At 46.9% G+C, this 24,733-nt stretch overlaps 1 protein-coding gene across 3 annotated transcripts in view; it reads left to right on the top strand.

Moving 5' to 3' along the window:
* The first annotated feature begins 3,463 nt into the window (after positions 1 to 3,463).
* LOC147629680 (SH2 domain-containing protein A-like) overlaps positions 3,464 to 24,733 on the top strand; it is a 38,152-nt gene continuing 16,882 nt past the window's right edge. For 2 of the 3 annotated variants that reach the window (XR_015267744.1, XM_086811204.1), the window contains exons 1-4: positions 3,464 to 3,847; positions 3,934 to 4,074; positions 15,844 to 16,044; positions 16,159 to 16,260. Coding sequence is in view for 2 of the 3 variants with exons in the window: in XM_086811204.1 (XP_086667330.1) it covers positions 3,680 to 3,847; positions 3,934 to 4,074; positions 15,844 to 16,044; positions 16,159 to 16,260 (612 nt within the window). In the remaining variant the exon portion in view is untranslated. Of the gene's footprint in view, positions 3,852 to 3,933; positions 4,075 to 15,843; positions 16,045 to 16,158; positions 16,261 to 24,733 lie in introns of all 3 variants that reach the window. The other variant, XM_086811205.1, reaches the window with a different exon arrangement.

Genomic DNA, 24,733 nt, shown 5'->3' with positions numbered 1-24,733 from the left:
CGGCCTTTCGACCATTGGCCAGTTAAGGCCTCCGAACCTCCGCTGTGAGGAGGGTTCGTGAAACGTTCCTCCTGGTCCAAGACCATTGGCACAAGCTCCTCCCAGGTAATGGTGCTGAGCCTGCCACTCGTAATCAAAGAGGAGTAGAAAGCAGAATACTGAGCAAGCAAGTGGGACAGCAAAGTAATGCCATGTCTTCAGATGATATCTCCTTCCCAGCCTGGAGGACTTCCTGCTGAAGGGCCTGCAGCTTGTTAATGTACTCCCGCATCGTCGATGACTTTGCAGGGTTCATAACCCGCATCTGCACTTCCAAGGAGATCCTCTTCATGGGTGATACCCTGTTATAAAGAGAAGCCAAGTGCTGCCATATGCCTCTGGCCAACGTCATGTGCTTTACGTGATTGATTACTTGTGGTGTGGAAAATAAATGACCGGACCTTTGGCGTTGACACGATCCCACATCTGTGCCTGTGCCTCTCAGTCCTTCTTCATCAACAGTAACTCCCCTTCCTCAACTTCTGGCCGTGGAGCCCCGATGACGATGAAATCAGCAAGGTCATATGACTCCAGCACAGACTCCATCATAACCTTCCAGACGCCGTAATTGTTCTCGTCCAACTGATGGTCCATAGGGAACGTGGGGAGAGTCGAGATCTTCACATGCTTCTCAGCCATCTGTAACAAATCTACCATCGCGGGGATGTAACTGAAAAAGGGTGGGTGGCTAGGGAAAAAAAACTCTCAACCTGCAAGTGGCTATCCAGCACCTTAGCCCGCCTTCCTCTTGCAACTTCTCTTCCCGAATAGTTCAAATAGTCCACCAATCAACAACGTAACTATCCCCTCTTGCTCAGAAAACTGCCAAGATCTATCAAGAGCCTAGGGCTCTGATACCATGTCAAAATACGCAGCGGGAATGATAACCAAACTTGAGACCACAAGAGCAAGTAGAGTGCAGAAAATAGACAGCACAAGAAAGACAGAGAGAGAGAGGCGTGTAAACTCTTGTCTATACACAAGATCCCAAGAAAACTGAAGGAATACATAGTGGGGATCATGGGGCCTATTTATATGGCCCCATGGATGCAGTCGGCCAGCGCATGAAGTGCCACCAGCCCTCCACGATTGGGCAAAGCCAGTTGGCCAGCAGAAAAACACCACGACCTCCTCTGATCAAGTCGGCCAGTCTTCAGGAACATATGAGTGCAGTCGGCCAGCATTAGAGGCTCCTGCCAGCCTGTGGCATCCACCCACACCATGGAAAAAATGGAAAAAATTGGGGAAAAATACAGGGAGTGAGGAAAAATGATAAAACACCTATACGGGGCGGGCACACCCACAACAGAGGCCCTGGTGTCTGATTAAGACAAGAGATGACTTCTAACATAGATACATGGTTGTCACGATACGAAAATACGATACCGTACGATACGATACCGTACGGGAATTTTTGGTACGATATGAAATTTTTGGATACTGTACGTAAGTCAAGGACAAGGATTTAACGGACCCAAAGTTGAAGGCAGTTTTCGTTCTTAGATGCATGTTTTAAATATTCATTATTTACTTAGAAGAGCAAAGACACAGGGCTACACAGGGCTACACAGGGAGAATAAATGTTTTAAATGCCATCAGCCAAGTCATCTAGATATTGATTGCCCAAAATCAGTTCATACCTACTACATTAGTTCAATGTAACCAAGGACCTTGGTACCACAGACCTGTAGGTTTGTCCAAAGCAATTAGGTACCCCAACCTTAAACTTGGGGAAATCAAAGAGGACGGGTGCCCAGTCATGTGCTTTCTAAGGCAATTCTAATAGTGGACGACTAGGTAGAGAAAGAAAGAGGTCAAATCCATGCAACCATAGAACATTAAGGGCAAAATAAACAATTCTCAATGATCCAAACACTTGCGAGAATTTTGCCTAGACGTTTGGCTTATCTATGCATAGTTGTTTCTCGTACGCGTTAACAGGTTCGTACGATACGGTTCGTATGGTACGATGCCGTACGAATTCGTACGATATCGTACGGTACGAGTTTTTTTTTCCCCAATTTTTTTTCCTTGGAAAAAAAATTCCAAATGCTAAAGAAAATATAGAAACCCTGCTTTACAAAGATCCCAAATGCTTGCAATACTTCGCAACTTTCGTGTCCACTCAGTATTCCATATGGGGTTGTTTTGAGAGACCTAAAAAATCTGGCGAGGTAGACTGGTAGTGTACACTTGATTGGTAGGATGAGAGAATCTTGCTACATCACTTGGGGATTCTGGTATAGGTAGGCTAGACAATTAGATTCTCAAGTTATGCACGAGGGAGAAGATTTGGACATGGCTATTTTGATCTAGAGAGGAGTCCCTAAACTTATCACCCTAGATGCACTCCTCGTATTTGTGCAAGGATGGTCCCTTAGTCATAAACGCTACACTGGGAGACCTTTGGTATTACATTACCCATCCAGGTTCTTTTTTGGAGACAATCGGGAGATCCAACCGGGAGAGACACATATCCATGTTCTGGTTCCTCAAGCACTGTAGACTCCTCCCCTCCCAACCTTCCCTCACATTCAAGCTTGAAGCTCCATAGGTTGTAAGTGTAAAAAATAAAAACCGTATTTTATCGTACAGTATCCAAAAATTTCATATCGTACCAAAAATTCCCGTACGGTATCGTATCGTACGGTATCGTATTTTCGTACCGTGACAACCATGTATCTATGTTAGAAGTCATCTCCTGTCTTAATCAGACACTAGGGCCTCTGTTGTGGGTGTGCCCGCCCCGTATAGGTGTTTTATCATTTTTCCTCACTCCCTGTATTTTTCCCCAATTTTTTCCTCACTTCATGACATAAGAATGCCATTTATGGCTCAATGCCAGCCACATGACTAATGGTCTTTGTCTTGGATGTGGATTCAAGCAAGAACAGATCGAGCACTGCTTTTGGTTGTGCACTAGGATAGCTAAATTCTGGAGGGAGATAAATGACAAGGTCTACGAAGCCTTTGGGTACAAAATCAACAAAACTCAATGGACTTTTGGTCAATGGACTTTGGAACATTGTTGCTACTACAGAGGTTGAGTGCATTGTGCACTTTATTAGAATTTGGTTTTTTTTATCGCATATGGATTATTAGGAATAATAGAGCCTTTGAACGGTTTTGTATCGATAATCTGTCTTAGGCAGAAAATCCTGCATGATATCTTAGCTTGCCTTCAGAAATTGATTTGTAAGAAACTCCTTCTTAGAGCATTTAACATGCTCTAATGTGATGTACATCACAGTAGAGCATTTAACATGCTTTAATGTCATGTACAAAGTGTTGATCTGATACTATTACAAACATACTTCATCTCAAAAAACCATGTTATTTGATAATATTGGTTTCTCCAAAATTTCATTACATTTTTTTTTTTTTTTGGGGAGAGCTTAGCCTGTTGGGCGGGCAAGTGTGTAAAGGTGAAGTAAAAGGAGGTGTTCATTGTCATGGGAAGGGCAACGGCCCTTGCTGTGTACAGGGCTGTAGCTAGCTAAGCTGCGCACCCCCCCCTCTCTCTCTCTCTCTCTCTCTCTCTCTCTCGCGCGCGCGCGCGTCCGCGCACACATCTCATCTTCGTCGAACAGGTTCTCTTTCTCGCGGGAGCAAGAGAGGCCGTCTGTCTGTGCAAGAGAGGATGAGGAGGGGACAGAGGAGCAGCCCTGTTTTCGGAGACGAGGACTATTGGAGCCTGGATGATCTGAGTTTGTCCCTCTCCTCCTCCACTCAGGAGGACGGCAGTTTCACCCTTTGTCTCTGGATCTATGTGGTGAAAAGTTGCAAGCCTGGCTTTGTCATCCGCATGGTAGGTGCTGCTTGGGCTTCTTAACTTACACTCTTGCTCTTGCTCTCTTTGCCAATTGACATGTTATTGATTTGTGTTGAGATCAGGTGTGCTCTGAAAGCAAAGAAGAAAGGCCGCTCTTAACAATTGACCAGGACAAGATGCTGAGTCTTCATTCATGGAGTCGTGGTTCAATTTCTGCCCAACAAAGTTGCCCGTTAGAAAAATGGGTTCACGTAGGCTGTGAAGTAAGTGTTACTCATCACGAGCCGCCACAATCGATGACAGTGCTCAAGATTAGATCTGTAGTCTCTCCATAGAATCAATTTAAGATCCCCAAAAGGATTTCCAGTAGGCGATGAATGGTTGAATTTTCCCTCCAGCTGAACTGCACCTGTTGACAGTTGATTTGTGCCGCCTTCTTGTGTGTTTTGGAGCTGGTCTTTGTGCCTAAGAGAGGCCCATAGGCGTTGGCAAGAGGACTATATGGTTGCTATCCAGTAGGACTGCTCAAAAACAAGTTTGGAGCTGATTAGAGCAGGGGGCTAAAACAGTGAGCTTTATTAGGTGGAAGCGATAAGCTTAGGCATTAGTGGCCACTGTTGGCTCATGGATTAGGAGGCTTAGGAGGCTTAGGGTGGATAATAACGGTGGTTAAACATGATGGATTAACATTGCAAGTACACTAAGCAAGAGAGCTTAAACTAAAGACAATGTGATTAGTGTAATGACACAAGTAATAGGCATAAGCGAGAGTACTTCGCATTAATCCAAAGGGCCTTTTATAGGCATGATTACATAGCTGTTGGAGGAGCATCCACGACCTCTACAAGTGGTGGAATCAATTTCAAATGCCCACCATTCTCTCCTCAATCATCTCCTTGAATCTAGACCAAAAGGTGGCTACCCTTTGCCCTTTTCATTAGGTGAATGTAACTAGTGAAAACCTTAGATTTGTGGCTTTTAACCTTTTGAACCTTTGCTAACCTTTGCACACTCTTGCTACTTCTAATAGTCCCTGTGGTGCCTCAACTCCAATAGGTATAGTCCCAAGCATCTTTGATTTCTGTAATGCATCACCCGTGATAAGGGCCCGAACCCCTCCCTAAAGAGAAAGTGGTAGCATCCATGTATCTCATAGTAAACTGGGCATCTAAGTATTTAATGCTCCTCAGACTCAATCTCCCCCGTATTACATAGCGTCTGTCGCGTGCCATGCCCTTTGCTCTCCTTGTCCCAATCCAGGTGGTTTTACGGCACCGTGAGTTGACCAATGTCGATCCTCATGGTGTGGGACATATTTTTGTGAAGATAATTGGGCGTCTCAATGAAACCATCCAAAGGATCCATGGACCAAATGGTAGTACAAATCTCCATGAGAATACAAGACCATGGAAAAAGAGAGTGAAAGCTGAAAATAAATAAATAAAAAAACTAGTTACCTATGCTAAAAACATGTGTATGGTAGTATAAGTAGCCATGTGCTTGATACAAGGTGCCAGTATGTAAGAAGAGTGTATGCCTCTTCTACTGATATCTTCCTCTGTGGTAGGTCGCAGAGCTGAGATGATGTCCAGCATTTGTGGTGGGGCCTCTCCATATCGCCAAAGTATGTCTTGACTTTGCAACTGGCAGCTGGAAGGACAAGACCTCCATGGGTGGGGGTGTCTGGATTGCAAAATGGATCATGCTTTCTCCCTACTGACTCTCTGTGTGAGGCCAAAGGATCTTGCGATCCAATATGTGGTTGATGGCCTATCAATCCCTCTATTGTGGTGGAGCCTGAGTGACATCATGTGCAGGCCGATGCAATTTAGGTAAGTGTGCAATGGAGGTCTTTGAGGCATTATGCTAACTCCGACTCCTGGGGTGTTGTCTAAGTAGGGTCTCCTATTGACGGTGAAGCTCAAGCAAGTATAGACTCCTGGGGTGTTGTCTAAGTAGGGTCTCCTATTGACGGTGAAGCTCAAGCAAGTATAGACCCATGCATCTTTATCTGCATAGTGCATAACTTGTGAGAGGGGGCTGAATCCATCTTAGAAAGGACAATGAAATCTCCCACGGATCTCATAGTAGGGTGGGCTACACGCACAGAGAGAGAGAGAGAGAGAGAGAGAGAGAGAGAGAGAGAAAGAAAGAAAGATTTTATTAACGTCTTCCAAAAGACCGAACTCGGCCTATGAGACAAATCGGAGTACCTGTATGGGGTGGGCTACACGCACAAAGAGAGAGAGAGAGAGAGAGAGAGAGAGATTTTATTAACGTCTTTCAAAAGACCGAACTCGGCCTATGAGACAAATCAGTGTACCTAGGTGGGGTATCCTCTGTCATCCCAACAAAATGAAAAAGTACTGAACTAAAAAGCTGAATCTGGGTGTGCAATAAGTACAATGAGTGGGGGAGGGGATGGAGCTCTACTACTAGGAGAATGCAAAGCTATATGCATGGAGTATACAATCATGATATGCAACCTAGCTAGCTCCATCCTGTACCATACTGGGGGTATAAAATGGTATACATCAATGAAGGGGGTGTCCACAGCTCCTTGAAGAACATGCTTGGGTCGGCTCTGAAGCAAGCTAGTCGCTCCGCACCCTCTCTGTGAAACTGAGCTCTGATCTCTGTCATCTCTCTTTGGTATAGGCGTGGTGTCCAAAAGCCAGGTGTCCTCTGTCTCCTGCGGGCTCTGAGTGTCTCTGCTCTCTGGAGAGTAATTCCCTACTGTGTAGGGGCTGGGAGTGGGGTGGATCTCTGAAAAAATGTAGTAATTTGTGTCTGTCGTCCCCCCTCTGGAGCTGTCTGAGCTTGTAATGATGTCTCTCTGTGACGCTGTATGTCTAGAATGAATCTCCCCAGTATGCGCTGGTCTGCTGCCTCAAAGATCTGGCGTAGGGAATGTGGCTCTCTGAATAAAATGGGATATCTCTCTCTGATGGCTGTATATGCTCTACATCTGCATACATAATGCTCCTCACTCTCCACCTCCTCTCTGCACAATCTGCATACCCTCTCCTCTCGGGGGATCTGTGCTGCTCTGCCAGTCTCGATCTCCAATCGATGTGATGAGACTCTAAGCTGACCAATAGCTACTCGGGAGCCGTGTGGTAAAAAGCCCTCCATGTATCTAGGCCTCTCTATAAATCCATCATCAGTGATACTCATGAAGTGATCTCTGTAGCATAGCATCTTCGGTGGAAGAGGCTGTGTAGGCGATATCCATGTCTCTCGTGTATAGAGCTGCCATAGGCCCTGTCTCAATACTCTGTTCCTCTCACTATGAGAGAGACGGATATGTGGTGCATCCCTGTTATACTGGAATGGTGGTAGATGATCCATGTCTAGGCCATGCTATGAGAACCAATGTGTGACCTGTGCATACCATGATCCTCTATCTCCTGCCTCAGCCAGTTGTCTAGATGCCTCAAAAGCTCTGCATGACAATTTGTCCTGTGGCATCTCTCTGAATCTGTCTAGTAGGCATATAGTTTGGAATATGGCCTCTACCATCTTAGGAGGCGCAGCAAACTCTGCTCGGATAATGTCATGAGGCACTGACGGTTTGCTGCGTATCATGCGTGCGATTATGAGGGCCTGTGGTCTCTCTATCTGTGTCCACCAATGGGTAGCAAGGCCTGGCGCCCATACCGCTGCTCCATACACCAGTGCCGGTGTGACTAATGTGTCAAATAGCCACCCCTTCGTCCGGGGCTCCTGAAAATGGGCCTGGTGGCACTGTCTCTCTAGCATAGCCAATGCTGCATATCCCCGTGTCAATCTAGCTCTGGCTGCTGAACCCATGGTGAAGCGTGTGGATGCTGCAGAGAAGGTAAACCCTAGGTACACGTATGATGTCACCACCTCCACCTGGCGTCCTGCGAGAGTGAATGTCAGCTGACTCCTGCCCTGTCTTGATGTATGAAAGACCATAACCTTGGTTTTCCCAAGGTTCACAGTAAGACCCCTCTGTGTGCAGAAATCATCGAGTGCATGTAGATGCTGTTGTAGACCTCCTGGAGACTCAGACACTAATACAATATCATCAGCATAAAGCATAATATGTACTGAGGTACCTGCTAGATCAACTCCATCTCCGCCTCCCTGTGTAATGAAGACAGCCACCTCATCAATGTATAACCCAAATAGCGTGGGGGAAAGTGGGCATCCTTGCTTCACACCAATGGTGCTAGCAATAGTCTCGGACATACCTCCTGGGTATCTGACTCGCCCAAAAACCTGCTCATATAATGCATAGATGCCCCATGTCATATCTGCTGGTATGCCAAGAGACTGCAGGCGCTGAAAGAGCCTCTCTCGTGGTACTGTGTCAAATGCCTTGCAGAAATCCACAAAGCAGCAATAGAGCTTTCTCTTCCTCACTCTGGCCTGATCAATCATACATCTTAAAGTAAATACATGGTCAGTGGTAGAGAAAGCTCTCCTGAAGCCTGCTTGCCTTGATGAGCGTAAACCTACTCGCTCAGCATATAAGCTAAGCTCTTGCTCCAACACTGCACCATAGAGTTTGGCCAACATGTGGCCAACCATAACCGTCCTGTAGTTGCTCGGATGGAGCATATCCCCTTTTTTATGGATCGGCACAATGGTGTGCATCGTCCACTCCGCAGGCAAACCCTCAGCTAGTGCCCTGTTAAAGAGATATGCAAGAAAAGGAGCCAAAGAATCTACTGCATATATGAGATGCTCACCCTGTAGGCCCATATGGTCGGCGGCCCGTCCATGCTGTAGGCGGTGGATAGCTTCCTTTACCATCGAGTGCGTAAAGAAGCTAGCTGTGGTAGGTCGAGGCTCTTGTGGCTGAGGTATAGGTAGCTGCTGTGAGGCGTGGTATAGGCCCTCTGCATATGTGTGCCATGTCTGTGGGTCTGCAATGGGTGTTGGTGTCCGGGGCTCTCTGAAGTGCCGCCATGAGATAGGGCTATCTCTACTCATGAAGATCTCTAGCTCCTGTATCTCTGTGAAGGCCCGCCTTTTGCGGCGAGTAAGTCTGCTCATCTCTCTCCTCGACTCGTGCTCTATGATGGCTCCCAAGGCTCTCTGTATGCGGAGCCGTGAGTATAGGGCTCTGCACTCGTCATCATACCATCTGTTTTGGGACATAGTCCCAGATCTCGCAGGCTCTCCTGAGTGGACACGATGTGGGAAGCTCTGTAATGCAGCCGTGTGTGTAGGAGTGATGCCAGCTGGGCTGTAATGGTATCCATAGGTGCCAGGGGATCCATGAGTAGGAGCCCATCCTCTACTCTGCCAGTGTATATGTCTGTCATGTCATGTGTGAAGTAGATGGTAGTGTGTGGCGTCGGTATGTGGGGGCTGGTGATACTGGTGATCAGGCTAGGAACTCTTTTTAAAAAAGTATATATTATCAATTAAGAAATTGTGATACTCAAGAGCTTCAAAATGGATTTTAATACTACTCTCATCGAGAGCCAAAATAGGGTTTTACAATTAAGATAATAATTGTATCAAGATAATGCTTTTGTCATATAATTATACAAATAGTTTTTTATAGTTGCATTTTGTAGCATATCCTCAATCATGCTAACATGGCAGATGACCCAACGAGTCTAAGCTTCAAGTGTACACATAGAAGAGAAAATTGTATTTGTGGATATTGAAGAAGAGGATGCCTCGTCTACCTGAAAATGCCAAGTATGTATGATCTGCCCCAATAGGACGAGGTGGGATGGAGAATGAGGTGACAAGCTGTGATGCCTCCAAAGACCCCATAATGTAGTCTACCACCGTGCCTCCGGTCCGTGTATGACCCCCATGTGGGAAGCATGTCAGCCCTCCTGATCCGGGCCACTGTAGCATCCCGTTATAAATAACGAGACGATGCCTGGCTCCCAACTCTAGTAAGTGGTTCCCATAATGTTCCTGTCCTTCTGGTCTAGTGTCCTCTGATGCCCGACTAGCCCCTATCTCCTTTGGATCCACAGGGTGGGGATCTCCATGTCATCATAGTCATACACCTCACACTGTTTGCTCTGTGTGTGGGCATTGAAGTCACCCGTAAGAAATACTTCCCCTAGTGTAGAATAATGCATAATCTCCTCTGTCAGACAAGTGTATGGCGAGGCTCCTGTCTCCTCCTCCTGTGGCATGTCCTCTGTAATCACATAGGAGGATCCTGATGGAGGAAAGTAACATAGGGCTATGTATATAACCCTGTCCTGTGAGAGCTGTAAGCTGATCCACATGTATCTGGCCTCTGGATCCTGTGCTACCACTCTCAGTCTCCCCTATAGCTCCCGTCTGAATAGAACTGCTACTCCCCCCGACCCTCTCGAGGTATTCTGGCGTGTGGTCCTCCTGTATGCTGTCTCCCACTGGAATCCCTCTACTCGAGGTAGCCCTCTCTCTGGGCTCTGATGTGTCTCTGTCAGAAGTATGATGTCTCTCCCCACCATAACATGCTCCAGTTGTCCAGGTTGCACCCATAGTGAACCATTACAGTTCCATACTGCCATGTGTACCTCTGTCAGTGGCCTAGTCTGTGTCCCATAGGCCCCAAACCGCTAATCCATGGGCCGGCCATCAATGATGACTCGACCATCTCGATAGAAGGCCTTCTTGCCTTCTCTCCTCGCGTGTAAGACTCGTGGCATGCAAGCTCTCCTATGCTCTAGCTGCATCCTCGTGAGATCATCATCCAAGAAAATAGGAGTTCCCTCTAAGCCTCGTAGTATGACCCTCTTCCTCATGAAGGTGACCCTCTCCATCTCTCCTGCAAATTGTAGGATGAGGGCTTGCTTGCGTGTTGAGTCTTTCCTGGCTCTCCATGCTTTGGTGAAGGGGAGAGGGTCCTCTTCCCTGTAGCCTAGCTTCATGCATAGAAGCTGTCCATCTTTCTCGGGAGTGGAGTTGGGTGTCTCGGCTATACCTGTGACTCGAATGTTGAGGCGACGGGCATGCCTCATCTTCTCCTCCTCAATGGTGGTGTGAATGATTTGATGTTCTTCCCTTTGAGTCTCCTCCCTCACTTCTTTACGGATGTTCTTCACCACCTCAACCCATCCTGACTGCTTGGCTTCGAGTTTTCCCTCCATGTCCTTTGTGATCTCCTTGGAGATCTCTTCTTTGATGGCCGTGAGAGTGTTGTCATTGATCTCCCCTTCTTCCTTCTCGGTGTTCTTGACGGCTACCAGTTCTTGAGAGAGAGAGAGAGAGATTTTATTAACGTCTTCCAAAAGACCGAACTCGGCCTATGAGACAAATCAGTGTACCTAGGTGGGGTATCCTCTGTCATCCCAACAAAATGAAAAAGTACTGAACTAAAAAGCTGAATCTGGGTGTGCAATAAGTACAATGAGTGGGGGAGGGGATGGAGCTCTACTACTAGGAGAATGCAAAGCTATATGCATGGAGTATACAATCATGACATGCAACCTAGCTAGCTCCATCCTGTACCATACTGGGGGTATAAAATGGTATACATCAATGAAGGGGGTGTCCACAGCTCCGTGAAGAACATGCTTGGGTCTGCTCTGAAGCGAGCCAGTCGCTCCGCACCCTCTCTGTGAAATTGAGCTCTGATCTCTGTCATCTCTCTCTGGTATAGGTGTGGTGTCCGAAAGCTAGGTGTCCTCTGTCTCCTGCGGGCTCTGAGTGTCTCTGCTCTCTGGAGAGTAATTCCCTGCTGTGTAGGGACTGGGAGTGGGGTGGATCTCTGAAAAAATGTAGTAATCTGTGTCTGTCGTCCCCCCTCTCGAGCTGTTTGAGCCTGTAATGATGTCTCTTTGTGACACTGTATGTCTAGAATGAATCTCCCCAGTATGCGCTGGTCTGCTGCCTCAAAGATCGGGCGTAGGGAATGTGGCTCTCTGAATAAAATGGGATCTCTCTCTCTCATGGCTGTATATGCTCTGCATCTGCATACATAATGCTCCTCACTCTCCACCTCCTCTCTGCACAATCTGCATACCCTCTCCTCTCGGGGGATCCGTGCTGCTCTGCCAGTCTCGATCTCCAATCGATGTGATGAGACTCTAAGTTGACCAATAGCTACTCGGGAGCCGTGTGGTAAAAAGCCCTCCATGTATCTAGGCCTCTCTATAAATCCATCATCAGTGATACTCATGAAGTGATCTCTGTAGTATAGCATCTTCGGTGGAAGAGATTGTGTAGGTGATATCCATGTCTCTCGTGTATAGAGCTGCCATAGGTCCTGTCTCAATACTCTGTTCCTCTCACTATGAGAGACGGATATGTGGTGCATCCCTGTCATACTGGAATGGTGGTAGATGACCCATGTCTAGGCCATGCTGTGAGAACCAATGTGTGACCTGTGCATACCATGATCCTCTGTCTCCTGCCTCAGCCAGCTGTCTAGATGCCTCAAAAGCTCTGCATGACAATCTGTCCTGTGGCATCTCTCTGAATCTGTCTAGCAGGCATATAGTCTGGAATATGGCCTCTACCATCATAGGAGGCGCAACAAACTCTGCTCGGATAATGTCATGAGGTACTGACGGTTTGCTGCGTATCATGCGTGCCATCATGAGGGCCTGTGGTCTCTCTATCTGTGTCCACCAATGGGTAGCAAGGCCTGGCGCCCATACCGCTGCTCCATACATCAGTGCCGGTGTGACTAATGTGTCAAATAGCCACCCCTTCGTCTGGGGCTCTTGAAAATGCACCTGGTGGCATTGCCTCTCTAGCATAGCCAATGTTGCATATCCCCGTGTCAATCTAGCTCTGGCTGCTGAACCATGCGAGCATGACATAAGATGACTGCTCTATCAGTGGTGACTCGCTGGGAGCGTGGCCGGTGATCTGATGGCCCGATGGAGGAGGTATCAGGAGGTGTGTGGACTGGGTTGCTGGTGCCGAAGAAATCTGTTAGAATCCTCTGTCGAGGTACATCATGGCTCGGTCTCCTGTCTGCCAAGAGGGTCTCTCTCTGTCTCCTGAGCTCAAGCAGGAACAATCCCAAGCATCTTTGATCCTCAAACTCCATGACCCTGCATAACGGCCCAAAACCCTCTGGGAAGAGGCAGTGATATCTCCCTCGGATCTCATAATAGACTGTACATTGGCAAATGTAGTGCTCCTCTGTCTCTGCCTCCTGGTAGCAGAGCTGACAAATGCGGTCATCCGAGATCTGATGCACATATCGCCCTGTCTCAATCCGCAGTTGGTGTGATGAGGTCTGGATCTGTCCAATGGCACAACGTATCCCATGTGATAGGTGTACATCCATGTACGCCGGGCGGGTGATAAAATCATCTGGTGAGAGGTGTAGAAAGTGGCTCTTGTTATGAGCCATTTTCATGCCTAAGGGCTCAAGGGGACTAGTCCCTGTCCTCTCTGTGTCCACTCTGATGATATCCATCCTGATCATGCGGTTCTGCTCTAAGTGGGTGAGATTCAAAAACGGACAATCGAGGCTGTACTGAAAGGGTGGTAGTGCCTCTATGCGCAAACCATGTAGGTCAAACCATGATCTCATCTGAGCATACCAGCAATGAGTATCTCTATCCTCTGCCAACTGTATGGATGAGGTCAATGCCAATCAGGAGTACCTCTACTGAGGGAGCTCCCATAGCCACTGTAAAAAGGTAACTGCTTGGAATAGGGCCTCGGTCACTACTGGTGCGGCACCCAGCTCACCATAACCTTGGTTGTTCCAAGGTTCACTGTCAGATCTCTATCCGCACAGAATGCCTGTATGCATCCATATGTCTCTGTAATCCCTCCGGAGAGTCTGAGATTAGAACAATATCATCAGCATATAACAAGATGGGTATCAAGATTCAACACCCCTGTCAGGCATGCCCTTGGCCTCCCAATCTGTCTACATAATTGGAGACCACATCAATGTACAGTCAAAAGAGGGTGGGCGATAGCGGGCATCCCTGCTTCACCCCTATCATGCTGGTCACCATATCGGATAGTCCGCCTGGAGCTCGGACTTTGCCTGTCAGACTCATACAAAGCATATATCCCCCACTGCATATCCTCAGGTACCTCAATGTCATGCAATTTGTGAATAAGCCTGGCACGTGGTACGGTATCGAAGGCTTTGCGGAAGTCCACAAAGCAACAGTGTATCCTTCTCTTTTGTGCCCTGCCCTCTTCAATAAGTGCCCGAAGTGTCAGTATGTGATCCAAGGTAGTAAATCTCTCCTAAAGCCGGCATGTCCTTGTGCTTGATGACCATGCCTGTCTGCCCAGCGGCTCAGCTCTGACTCCAATATAGAGCCATATAGTTTGGCCAAGTAATGACCAATGAGAGAGAGAGAGAGAGCTGTATTAACGTCTACTAGAGGCCGAACTCGACCTATGAGACAAATCAATGTACAACTGTCAATGTCTTTTGGATGTACAGAAAAAAAAGGACAAAATGAACATGAAGTAGAGAGAGAGATTTTATTAACATCTTCAAAAGACCCAATGGGACTATGAGATGAATGTGTGTTACAAAAGTTCCATGTGTAGACTGTGAACATTGCAAAAAGTACTCAAAATGAAATGAAAAGAAGACCCACGTACTGTTAGAAGTCATCTCCTGTCTTTATCTAGACACCAGGGCCTTTGTTGTGGGTGTGCCCGCCCTTATTAGGTGTTTTCTCATTTTTCCCCACTCTACGTATTTTTCCCCCATTTTTCTGTGGCTTGGGTGGCAGCCTTGTGGTGGCAGGAGGTCTTAGTTGTTGGCCGACTGCAGCTGTTTGCCTACTGGAGGTAGCCGACTGTACTTGCACAGGTCGTGGACTTGTTTCCATGCAGGCCGACTGGGTGTAGGGGCTGGTCATAATTCATGCACTTGTCGGCTGTCCTAGAGCAGGCCGATTGCAGTGCTGGGGCCATATAAAATGGCCCCACAGCCCCCTTGCCACATTGTCTTGTATCTTGTATTCGGGATCTTCTTTGTGTATATAGAGCAGAGTTACACGCCTCTATCTCTCTCCTTCTCTTGTGCTATTTTTCTGCACTGTGTTTGCTCTGGTGTTCCCAGATTTGGTCATCATCTCCGTTGCGTATTCTGACATGGTATTAGAGCCCTAGGCTCTTGATAGTTCTTCGGAGTTGTGTGAGCAAGAGGGGAACTGTTGCGTTGCTGATTGGTGGACTGTTTTGGACTGTTCGGGAAGAGGAGAAGCAAGAGGACGGCGGGCTGACTCGCTGGACAGCCACTTGCAGGTGTAAGTTCTTCTTTGTTCCCACCCACCCACCCTTTTTTCAGTTACATTCCCGGAATGGCAGATCTGCTTGCGATGGCTGAGAGGCATGTGAAGATCCCTAAGTGCGTCTCAGCCGTAGGTGGTGACTTGGGGTTGGCCAATCTTGCTTTGGCGGTGTCGGATGTCTCTGTTGAGCTAAATCCATGTCTAGCTAGAAAGCATGCATTTAAGCTCTTATACTATAAGAGCTCTCTAATGCATGCTGAGAAGGAGGAGGGGTGGGGGGATCCTTTCCTTCCTCCTGCAGGGGTTTGGGGGAGAATCAGGATGTGGGAAGGATGGTGAGGCTACTCGTGTGCTTGATCCTTCAAGGATTTCCAGTGGCTCAGTGTGTGGGGGGTTGCATGGACTGCTTGGCTGGTGCAGGAGTAAAAGGGGGAGGGACGGTGGGAGGGAGGACCGCCCTTGCTGAGGTGAGAATTGGGGTGAAGAGGGATGAGAAGGCTGGGGGGCATGAGGAAGATGAAACGGGGAGAGGGGAGGCATGCCGGGGGGGGGGTGTGTGGGCATGCTGCTGCTACACATTGAAGCTTGAGCTTGTTTTGTCGATCAGGGTTTCTATGAGGCATGCTCTCTGTGCTTCTCGTACACCTCTTTCTGTTCTTTCCTGTAGCACATGATGCTTTTAAGTAGAAAGGCTGCTAAAAAGTTGGTTTAAAATGGAATTCTTGTCATACATAGCTGAGTAGAAAAACCAACCTGTATTCTGTTGGTGTTTTATCAAGTTTTATAGGATAGGGAGAAATGTATCATTTTAACCAGGCTCTGTGAAGTTTCCGTTGTCATACGCTCTTCTGGGTGTAATTGCAGGTAGGTACTGATGTCATTCGTCTTCACATAGATGGAGTGGTGGTTGCTGAAAAGCACATAAACGGGCATGTAGAAAGTAATTATCAAAGATCAATCATCCTCATGGGCGGTAATGGCTGTAACAATTCAGATAATCTGCAGGGATATGCACATCATGTACGGGTGCTGCCTCAACCGACTGTGACCAATCACTATGTCAAGGTAGGTCTCATTTTCAGCAGCAGATATTAAAGGACTTCAACTGGCATTATTGGTATATTTCATCTTGTGCCATTGTGCATATTTGTATCGATGACTTTTTTGTTTCATTTGCAGCATCCACCTCTAGAATTATCACTTGATGGCTCAACAGGGGCATCTGATGACCATGAGGTAGAAGAAGGCGGTGATGGGATATGGAGTGTGGTGGGAGGCAAGGTTAGTCTGATGACTTTTGCTAGTGATGCTAATGGTATCTTCTAGAAATGCTGTCATTTTTGAGACTATTTTTTCCAAGGTGGGAAAACGACAGGTTTGAAGCCCTGTTTAATGCTCAAATGTTTCTGGAAATAGATGGGAAATGATGAGCTGTAGTTGCATCTGCACTGAAAAAAAATAGTATGTAGTTCATAAGGTGTGGGATTGCTTGTGTAGTGTGAAAAATTTGCATTCTAGGCAATTGATTTCGAGAAATTTATTTGGCATTTAGGTGTCCCAAGTTTTTTCAGATATTAAACTGTTCTATGTTGTAGAGATTTGTACTACATATTGACTAGCATGATTAGAAAACACATTTCAGTTCGTCTCAAACCTATTTCTGTGAAATTATTGAAACTGTTTTATGAATTCTGTTTTCACCTAAAATCTTCAGAAATATCCATTTTTAGTAGAGTCAAAAAGTTTATTTCCATGGTTTACCCCCATTTCAGGGCAGATGCATTTCTCCCTTTCTAAGAATTTTTGGAGATGCTTAATTGAGACACACAAAATTATTTTACCTTTGTTTTTGCCCCATATCAGTAGCCAATTTGAAACTGTTTCATTTCTGCTGTTTCAGAAACCACTTCGTTTCAATATGGACTGACATTATTTGCTGTGCGGCAAAGGACCCTAGATCTGATAGGAACTCTAGTGGAGTCGGTAACTTCTTCCCCAGCCACTTGAGCGTGTGAGGATGGAGAGAAACATGCAGTCTTAGTTGTAAGAAGGTGGTGTGGGAGAAGCTTCAGTGCACTTTGATAGGCGATGATCTTGACTCTTGATGATATCTCAGTGTGGGTCACACTGGGAGATGCGGCAGGCTGCTACCATCACATAAGGATTCGTGTGCAGCTCATGGTGACTTTAGGCAGGGTACAGTGGCTTATCTCAGAGGATGGAAATCAACAAATGCTACAGCTCTCTTCTTTTTTCTATGGATCTTAGAGGATGGATTCATTCAAAAGTCTGGCTATCTCCCTAGTCATGTTGCACTGCAGATAGTGATTGGGCAATTCTGAGTCTCTCATTACACCACCTAAGGGTGAAGACAGGGAAAGCAGAGGTATTGCAATCTGAGTTTCATCACACCGCCTAATGGTGGAGACTAGGAGAGTAGAGGGCGCTGCGAGGGATGGGATTTGTAGACTTTTCCCTTGAGAGGTTGAGATAGAGGAGCACTATCTCTTCAGATCCCTGGTGTACTATGAGATGCAAGGGAGGCTCCAGGGCCTCTTTAGAGATGGATTTGGCCCATTGTGCAGGGTCATTGGTTTACCCGACTACTGTTGCTTAAGACTACTTGATCGAGTTGTGTTGACATAGAGACCTCTATTGAGGGATCTAGACCCAGGCTTCACACCCCCCTGTCACCACTTTCTTTCCTTTGACCCAGGATGGAGGCACTAGGCCGTGATGCAGTGATCATGAGGGACATTGGACGAAGATGCTTCTACTAGGTAGACAAGACAGCGGGGCCGCGGGCATTGCCAATACCAGACACCCCACATCATTAGAGAGAGCACTCCAGTTGCAGCAGCCAGATGTTTGCGGCCTACTGGAATGAGGCGATCTTCCACGCAGCAACTCCGAATGGGAGTGTTATGTCTCAAACTAATCCAGGGTTAGTATGCTTAGCAGAGTGTGGGTTTGTATGGCCACACTTGGTCAATAGTGCTAGCATGGATGAGGTGTGCATTGACCAAGAGCCATAATAGCAGGTCCCCGGATATACACGTGACCTGAGAGGTCAGTTGTAAAAAGGAGGTAACCATGTGGCAAGGAGAGGCCTATCCCGGTGTGCAGGACCTCTAGGCCAGAGTATGTTGCAGGTGGACGCCAGGGCGTGGCTGTCAGGTCCTGGCTAACTCAGGACAATCACACCTCTGGCTCGGGGTTGGCTCTGGAATGGAGTCTGGCTGGGTGGTTAGTAGCTAGCCACAATCCCTGGATGCATATGGCATCGGGACAGCGCAAGGGTTTCTCAATGCTTGTTCAAGGCTTTAATCATCAGGTCTTAATGATGGGGCATTACAAGGACGGGTGCTTCATAGACACAGGGATGCTCCCCCACAGACAACAGATGGAGAAACATGCATGGCGTAACAGACGTAGTGCACTTGTTCTTGAGATGTGTACTCTTACCACCTCAGATGCCTCAGCCTTCATATGGCCACTCTGTAACTTTGTCATACATATCGTTTTTTACCTAGGAAGCTAGTTTGTCTCTTTCTATTTCCATGATTCAATCACTTCATGGATTCATTGTAACATGTTTGGTCTCATAGACTGTTTGGTCCTTTGGAGATGCTGGTATGTATATATATATTCCCATGAAAAGATTCTTCAATTAATTGACATAAAGATGTCTGCTTATAACCAGACTACAACACACCAAGGAGGTAAAGACTACAACCCGGGGGTGGTTGGGTGTGTGTGGAGGTGGCGAAAAGAAAAGATGGGGAATGGGCCGGGAAGTAGCTGTGGCTACAAGCACACATTAGGTAGCAGAGTACTAGCGACTATCATTAATGAGTAAAGCCAAAACAAACTTCATAAATAGCACAATAGTAGTATGAAAAATAATCATAAAAAGCATAGTTGCAACACAAATGTAAAAAAGATCCATACTTCTTAAGTTCCAACATAAAAGTAGAAAATAACCATAGTTCCAACATCAAGTATGAAACAACATGATTTACAAACATCTACATTTTCCTTTCAATCAGCATGTACTACAAGCATTAATACTATCATTTGCAAAAAAAACCCTTGATCCCACTCCCTCATGAAAACAATGCGATGGCCTTTGCATACGAGCCCATGTGGCCATAAGAGTGTGAATAATATCTCCCCATATAGTACAAATGCACTGAGTGTCATATCTGCGTGCCCTCAAGAGCCTCTGTGCATCTGGCCCTCCAAATCTGCCAAGCTGTGATACTGGCAATGAGCTCCCAAGTAGTATCAATCCTTTGTAGAGGTGGTGTGTACTATGTATGAGGAATATTTTGTAGCATGCAACATTGGGCCACACCTCTGCATATCATTATGGCGGTGTCGAGCTCCCTGCCCTCAAAAAATATTTGTGGACCAGACTGAGTGAGCCAAGCAATAGCACCCCAAAGTAACGTAAATGGTCTCTCTCCTCAATCCGCACATAAGCTGAGCTATAGAGCCTCAAATCCTTTGAGCAGCTCTACACCCCCATACGCAATGTTGCATTGTCTTAGAAGCTACTAGGCATCTGGAGTGGGCAGGGTCTACTCCAGAAATAGCCCTCCACTGATTAATGGGAAGGCCACCATGTAAAAATAACCAAAAGAAGTGGGAGATCTGGCTCCTCTTGTACGAGTGCCAAAGTCTGTGCCAAAATCTCTTTTGAATCAATGGGGTGATGTCATAGCTCTCCCAGTTCTCTGAATCTATCCAAGTAGGAGGAGCCTGGCATTACCAACTTTGTAGCTGAAAAAAGGCTTACTCTTCATAGGATTGGCTGCATCAATCCACTCCCACTCACCAAGATCCCAATGAAGATATCTGATAGGACATCCACCATACAACCATAAGCACCAAGACCTATGGGTCATAATATTAGGTGGAGGTTCAACATGCCATTGCTTTCTTGAGTGGCTAACTACTCTCACTGGATGAAGAGTTGTGCCAGGATTAATCTCCTGCATGTCACATTTCAACAATCTCCATCTTGGCTAGGTTAAAAAACACGATCTCCCCCCTCCTCATGATCCAGCAAGGCTAACACTTGTAAGGGCACTCCTTTCCTAAAAAAAACTCCCAGCCACCTAGGATGATGTTGTCGTGAAATGTGCCAGTAATCCACGCATGAGCTATAGTTGCATCAATTTGATCGATCCTTCTAAGACTCTATCTGAGGTGCTCGGTAGATGCAAGTCTCCGATCCATAGGGAGATAAAAGTTTTCCTAGCAATAATTGTGGATGCACATCTCTCCTAGCCAAGCCAGTGTATATACCGAGACACACCCAAAGGTCATCCAACCTCATCTCTGATGAGGGCATTCCACATAATGGGCTATCCGTTAGCCTCATCCTTTGATCTAGGAAGCCTCTGTCTCAAAAAAGGTCTCATGCTACTCCAGGATCTGATAATGGTAGCTATAAGTGGAGAGGAAGGTGGTCTATACTCTGCCTCAGTAAAGATGAAACGTGAACTGACCATCCAGTCTCCACCACCACAAGGTGTATAGCCAGAAATGTGAAACATAAAAAAATTCTTCCAAGGCTCAGTGCCTGTAAGGAATCCTTCGACCGCTAGCTTGCAAAGCAATGCCCTGCATTGTATATATGGATCTACAATATTCAGCCCCCCTTCCTGTCTGGGGCGTATAACAGTCTCCCAAGCCGGGTGTCTAGTGAACCATCCAAACCTGACCAGAGAAAGTTACGGACCAGTCTCCGTAGCTGGCCAATGCATCCACGAGAGAAGCACCAACAAGAGACAACGAACGAGTCCGAGGCAAGCAGTACTTGGTTAACCACGAAGGTGTTAGCAGTCATCTCCTATCTGTGTAGTATACACCAGGGCCTCTGTTGTGGGTGTGGCCCGCCCATTTTAGGTGTTCCCCCATTTTTCCTCACTTTCCATAGTATTTTCCCATTTTTGCTGGGTGTGGGAAGATTGTTTTTTGGCTGTCGACTATATCTTCTGCTAGCCGACTGATCTAGTGCTACCCGACTTGATCCTCAGTGCTGGCTGACTGATTTTTACCTGGCTGACTGGTCTTTTTGCTGGTCGTGAGCATTTATTGCTGTTGTTTATGGGCTAGCCGACTAGCAGCGTGGGGCCATAAATATTGACCCTGGCCCTGCACACTTCCATTGTATCATTTCCGGGATTTTCTAGTGTATATAGCGAGTTTATACAGCTTCTCTCTCCCTCTCTCATTTGCGTTTTTCTCTCTACAACAGTTGACTTCATTTCCGTTGTGCATTCTGACATGGTATCAGAGTCCCAAGTGGCTTGAAGCTTGGAGATAGTGGGACCTTGAGGGTTTGCTGATTTGTGGTGCTGCTTGGAGATTGCTTGGCGGAGTTGGAGATCGGGTAGAAGGTGGCCATCACCGTTGGACAGCCACCTTGCATACTATTTGCAGCCTCTTCTTCATTTTTTTTCCCACCCACCCTCCCTTCACAAGACCTTGTGAACCCTTGAGATGGCAGACTTGTTGGAACAACTACGGCATATGCAAGGTAATGATGGAGTCTGTCTCGGAGTCTTATGACTTGGCTGATTTCATTGTGGTTGGTGCTCCATGGCTAGACTTGGAGGACCGGGAGGTGTTACCCTCTACTTGAAAAGAACGGGAGGCTCAGGCACAGTTGTGGGATCATGTCAATGCCCGTGTCCGTTCTTTCATCTTCCTTAATTGCACACCATAGGTGATTAATCATATAAAGCATATGACGTTGGCCAGAGGGATTTGGTAGCATTTGGCTTCTCTGTATAACATGTATAACAGGGTATCACCCATGAAGCGGATCTCCTTGGAAGTGCCGATGCGGGTAATGAATCCTGCAAAGTCTTCGACAATGCGGGAGCACATCAACAAGTTGCAGGCTCTTCAGTAGGAGGTTCTTCAGGTTGGGAAAGAGATATCTTCAGAGGACATGGTCATCATGTTGTTGTCTCATTTGTCCTCTCAATACTCAACATTTTACTCCTCTTTGATCACTAGTGGCAGGCTCATCACCATCACATGGGAGGAGCTTGTGCCTATGGTCTTGGACTAGGAAGAACGTTTTACGAACCCTCCACAGGGCGGAGGTTCTGAGGCCTTGACTGGCTAGTGGTCGAAAGGCCGTAACAACAACAACAATAAGGGCAAAGGGAAGTCTTCATTGGAGAAGTTTTTTTAGAAGAAGCCCAATTCAGACTGCGAGAAATTGAAGGCCGAGCAGATCTATAACGATTGTGGCGAGAAAGACCACTATTGGAGAAAATGTCCTAAGCGGAATACCGGGAAGAATGCTGATTCTTCAGCTTCAGCTGCAAAGACTCCCGCCTTTGTGCACTTGGAGATTTTGGACACAGATGCTTCATCTTCTTCCAACGAGGAGGCAGTTGGCTTCACCGCCAAGGATACTCGGGAGTGGATTCTTGATAGTGGTGCTTCCAAGCACATGACTCCTTCCTGTGAGTTTTTTCAGGATCTTAAACGGCAATCAGGTCACATTTTCATTGGCGACAATTCCACTATACCGATTCATAGTGAGGGTAGGATGGAGATTATTCTCGAGGGCAAAGGGGGGAAGCATTCCTCTCATGTTCTTTACGTCCTCGCACTTGGTTTTCATCCATGAGGTTTGCAAGACTGGCTTTTGGGTGGAGTTTGAGGAGCATTCTGTTGCTCTACGGGACAGAGAAACAGGCCAGGTTGTATGGGAAGGTGGACTGGAGAACAGTATCTACAAACTCTCAGCACTCTCTTCTCTGACAGGCACTTAGATCGGTGACTTGTGGCACTTCCGTTTTGGCCACTTGAATGTGGATGCGTTGCGGCGGGCTTTCCGGGACCAGATGGTGGATGGCTTGCGAGATGTTGGAAGCAGGCAGGGACGCTGTAGTTCTTGCACTCGTGGTAAGTAGCACAGGGAATCTTTCCTGAAGCAGGCTTCTAGGTGGGCTTCGAAACCTTTGGAGTTGGTACACATTGACTTGTGTGGACTTATGCAGATCCCATCCTTGGGAGGTTCTTTGTACTTTATGCTACTTGATGATTGTAGCAGATTCACATGGGTTTATTTTCTTTCCTAGAAGAACCAAGCTTTTGCTTGGTTCAAGGAGTGGCATGTTATGGTGGAGAAAGAGTCTGGATTGCAGATAAAAACTCTTCGGGCTGTGCGGTTTTGTGTGGAACATGGCATCAAGCGGGAGCTGGCTAATATAGGTTCACCTTCAGAGAATGGAGTGGTTGAGTGAAAGAGCCGGACTGTGGTGGAGATGGCGAGGACGATGTTGGAGCATCGTGATCTTCCTCGTTTACTTTGGGGAGAGGCTGTGGCTATGGGTGTCCATATCCTCAACCGATCTCCGGCGACTTTAGTACCAAAGATGGCTCCATTTGAGGCTGATTTTGGCAGGAAACCAGATGTCTCCCATTTCTGTGTGTTTGGGAGTGATGCCTATGTTCACATTCCAAAGAAGCAGAGGGGGAAGCTTGACTCGAAGTCCTAGAAGCTTGTATTTGTGGGATATAACTCTCTTTCCAAAGGATACAGGTTGTATGATCCGGAGTGGAACAAGGTTGTTGTCAGTAGAGATGTTGTCTTTGATGAGCATGTTCCAGCTTCCACTGTTGATGAGCCGCCACTTCTTGGAGACCTAGATGAATCTGATGATGATTCCCAGTCTATTGTTCCAGCTAGACAGCCTTAGTCGGTTGTTGAGGTTGAGCCTGAGGCTGGAGTTGAGCCTAAGCAACAGCAAGAGGCTCCGCGCTCTGTTCGAGTACCAAGGTGGTTGTTAGACACGCTTCGAGAGTCAGGTGTTACGAAGCCTCCCTCGGAGTGGACCACAGAGGACGGACCTCGAAGATCGCATAGAGTTCATGACAAAAGCCATTCAACGGAGCTCTTACAGGTAAACTATGCTTTGATGTCTCGTATCATGCGGGACAAAGAGCCCACTTCCGTGTGAAGGAAGCTCTTTCTCAAGATAGTTGGAGAAAAGCCATGCAAGTGGAACTAAATGCCATAGAGAAGAACAAAACTTGGGAGTTGGTTCCGAGGCCGTCAAAACGGTCAGTCATTGGTGTCAAGTGGGTCTTTAAGACCAAGTACACGTCTGATGGGTCGGTGGACAAGCACAAAGCTAGACTTGTGGCTTGGCATCGACTATGAGGATACCTTTGCACCGATAGCGAGGATGACCACGATTCGGACCGTTCTTGCCCTTACCTCTTCTCAGCGGCGGTGGCCCATATATCAGATGGATGTCAAATCCGCCTTCCTTAATGGTGACTTGCAGAGGAGGTGTACGTTGAGCAACCTCCAGGCTTTGAGGTTCCATGATCAAAGGGGATGGTTTACAGGTTGCAGAAGGCCTTGTATGGTCTTAAGCAGGCTCCCAGGGCTTGGAATCAGAAGATTGATTCCTTCTTTCTACAGACTAGATTTCAGAGATCAGTTGCAGATCCTAACTTGTATCTCTTTCGGGAACGCGTGATTATCCTTTATGCGGATGATCTTATTCTCACTGGTGGTCATGTAGAGCACATAGCAGTGACGAAAGCTGCCTTGTCAAAGGAGTTTGAGATGACCGAGTTAGGCTTACTCCACTTCTTCTTGGGATTGGAGATTTGGCAGACCCAGAGGGGGTTCTTTGTCTCTCAGCAACGATATGTTCATGAGTTTCTTGAGGCCTTTGGGATGAAGAACTATAAGCCTATCACGTCA

This window comes from Cibotium barometz, chromosome 17, assembly GCF_041138505.1.
Source record: "Cibotium barometz isolate CiBa-2024 chromosome 17, ASM4113850v1, whole genome shotgun sequence".
In the NCBI taxonomy this organism is placed as follows: Eukaryota; Viridiplantae; Streptophyta; class Polypodiopsida; order Cyatheales; family Cibotiaceae; genus Cibotium; species Cibotium barometz.
Note: the sequence above shows the minus strand (reverse complement) of the source record. Positions and strands in the feature narration are given on the sequence as shown.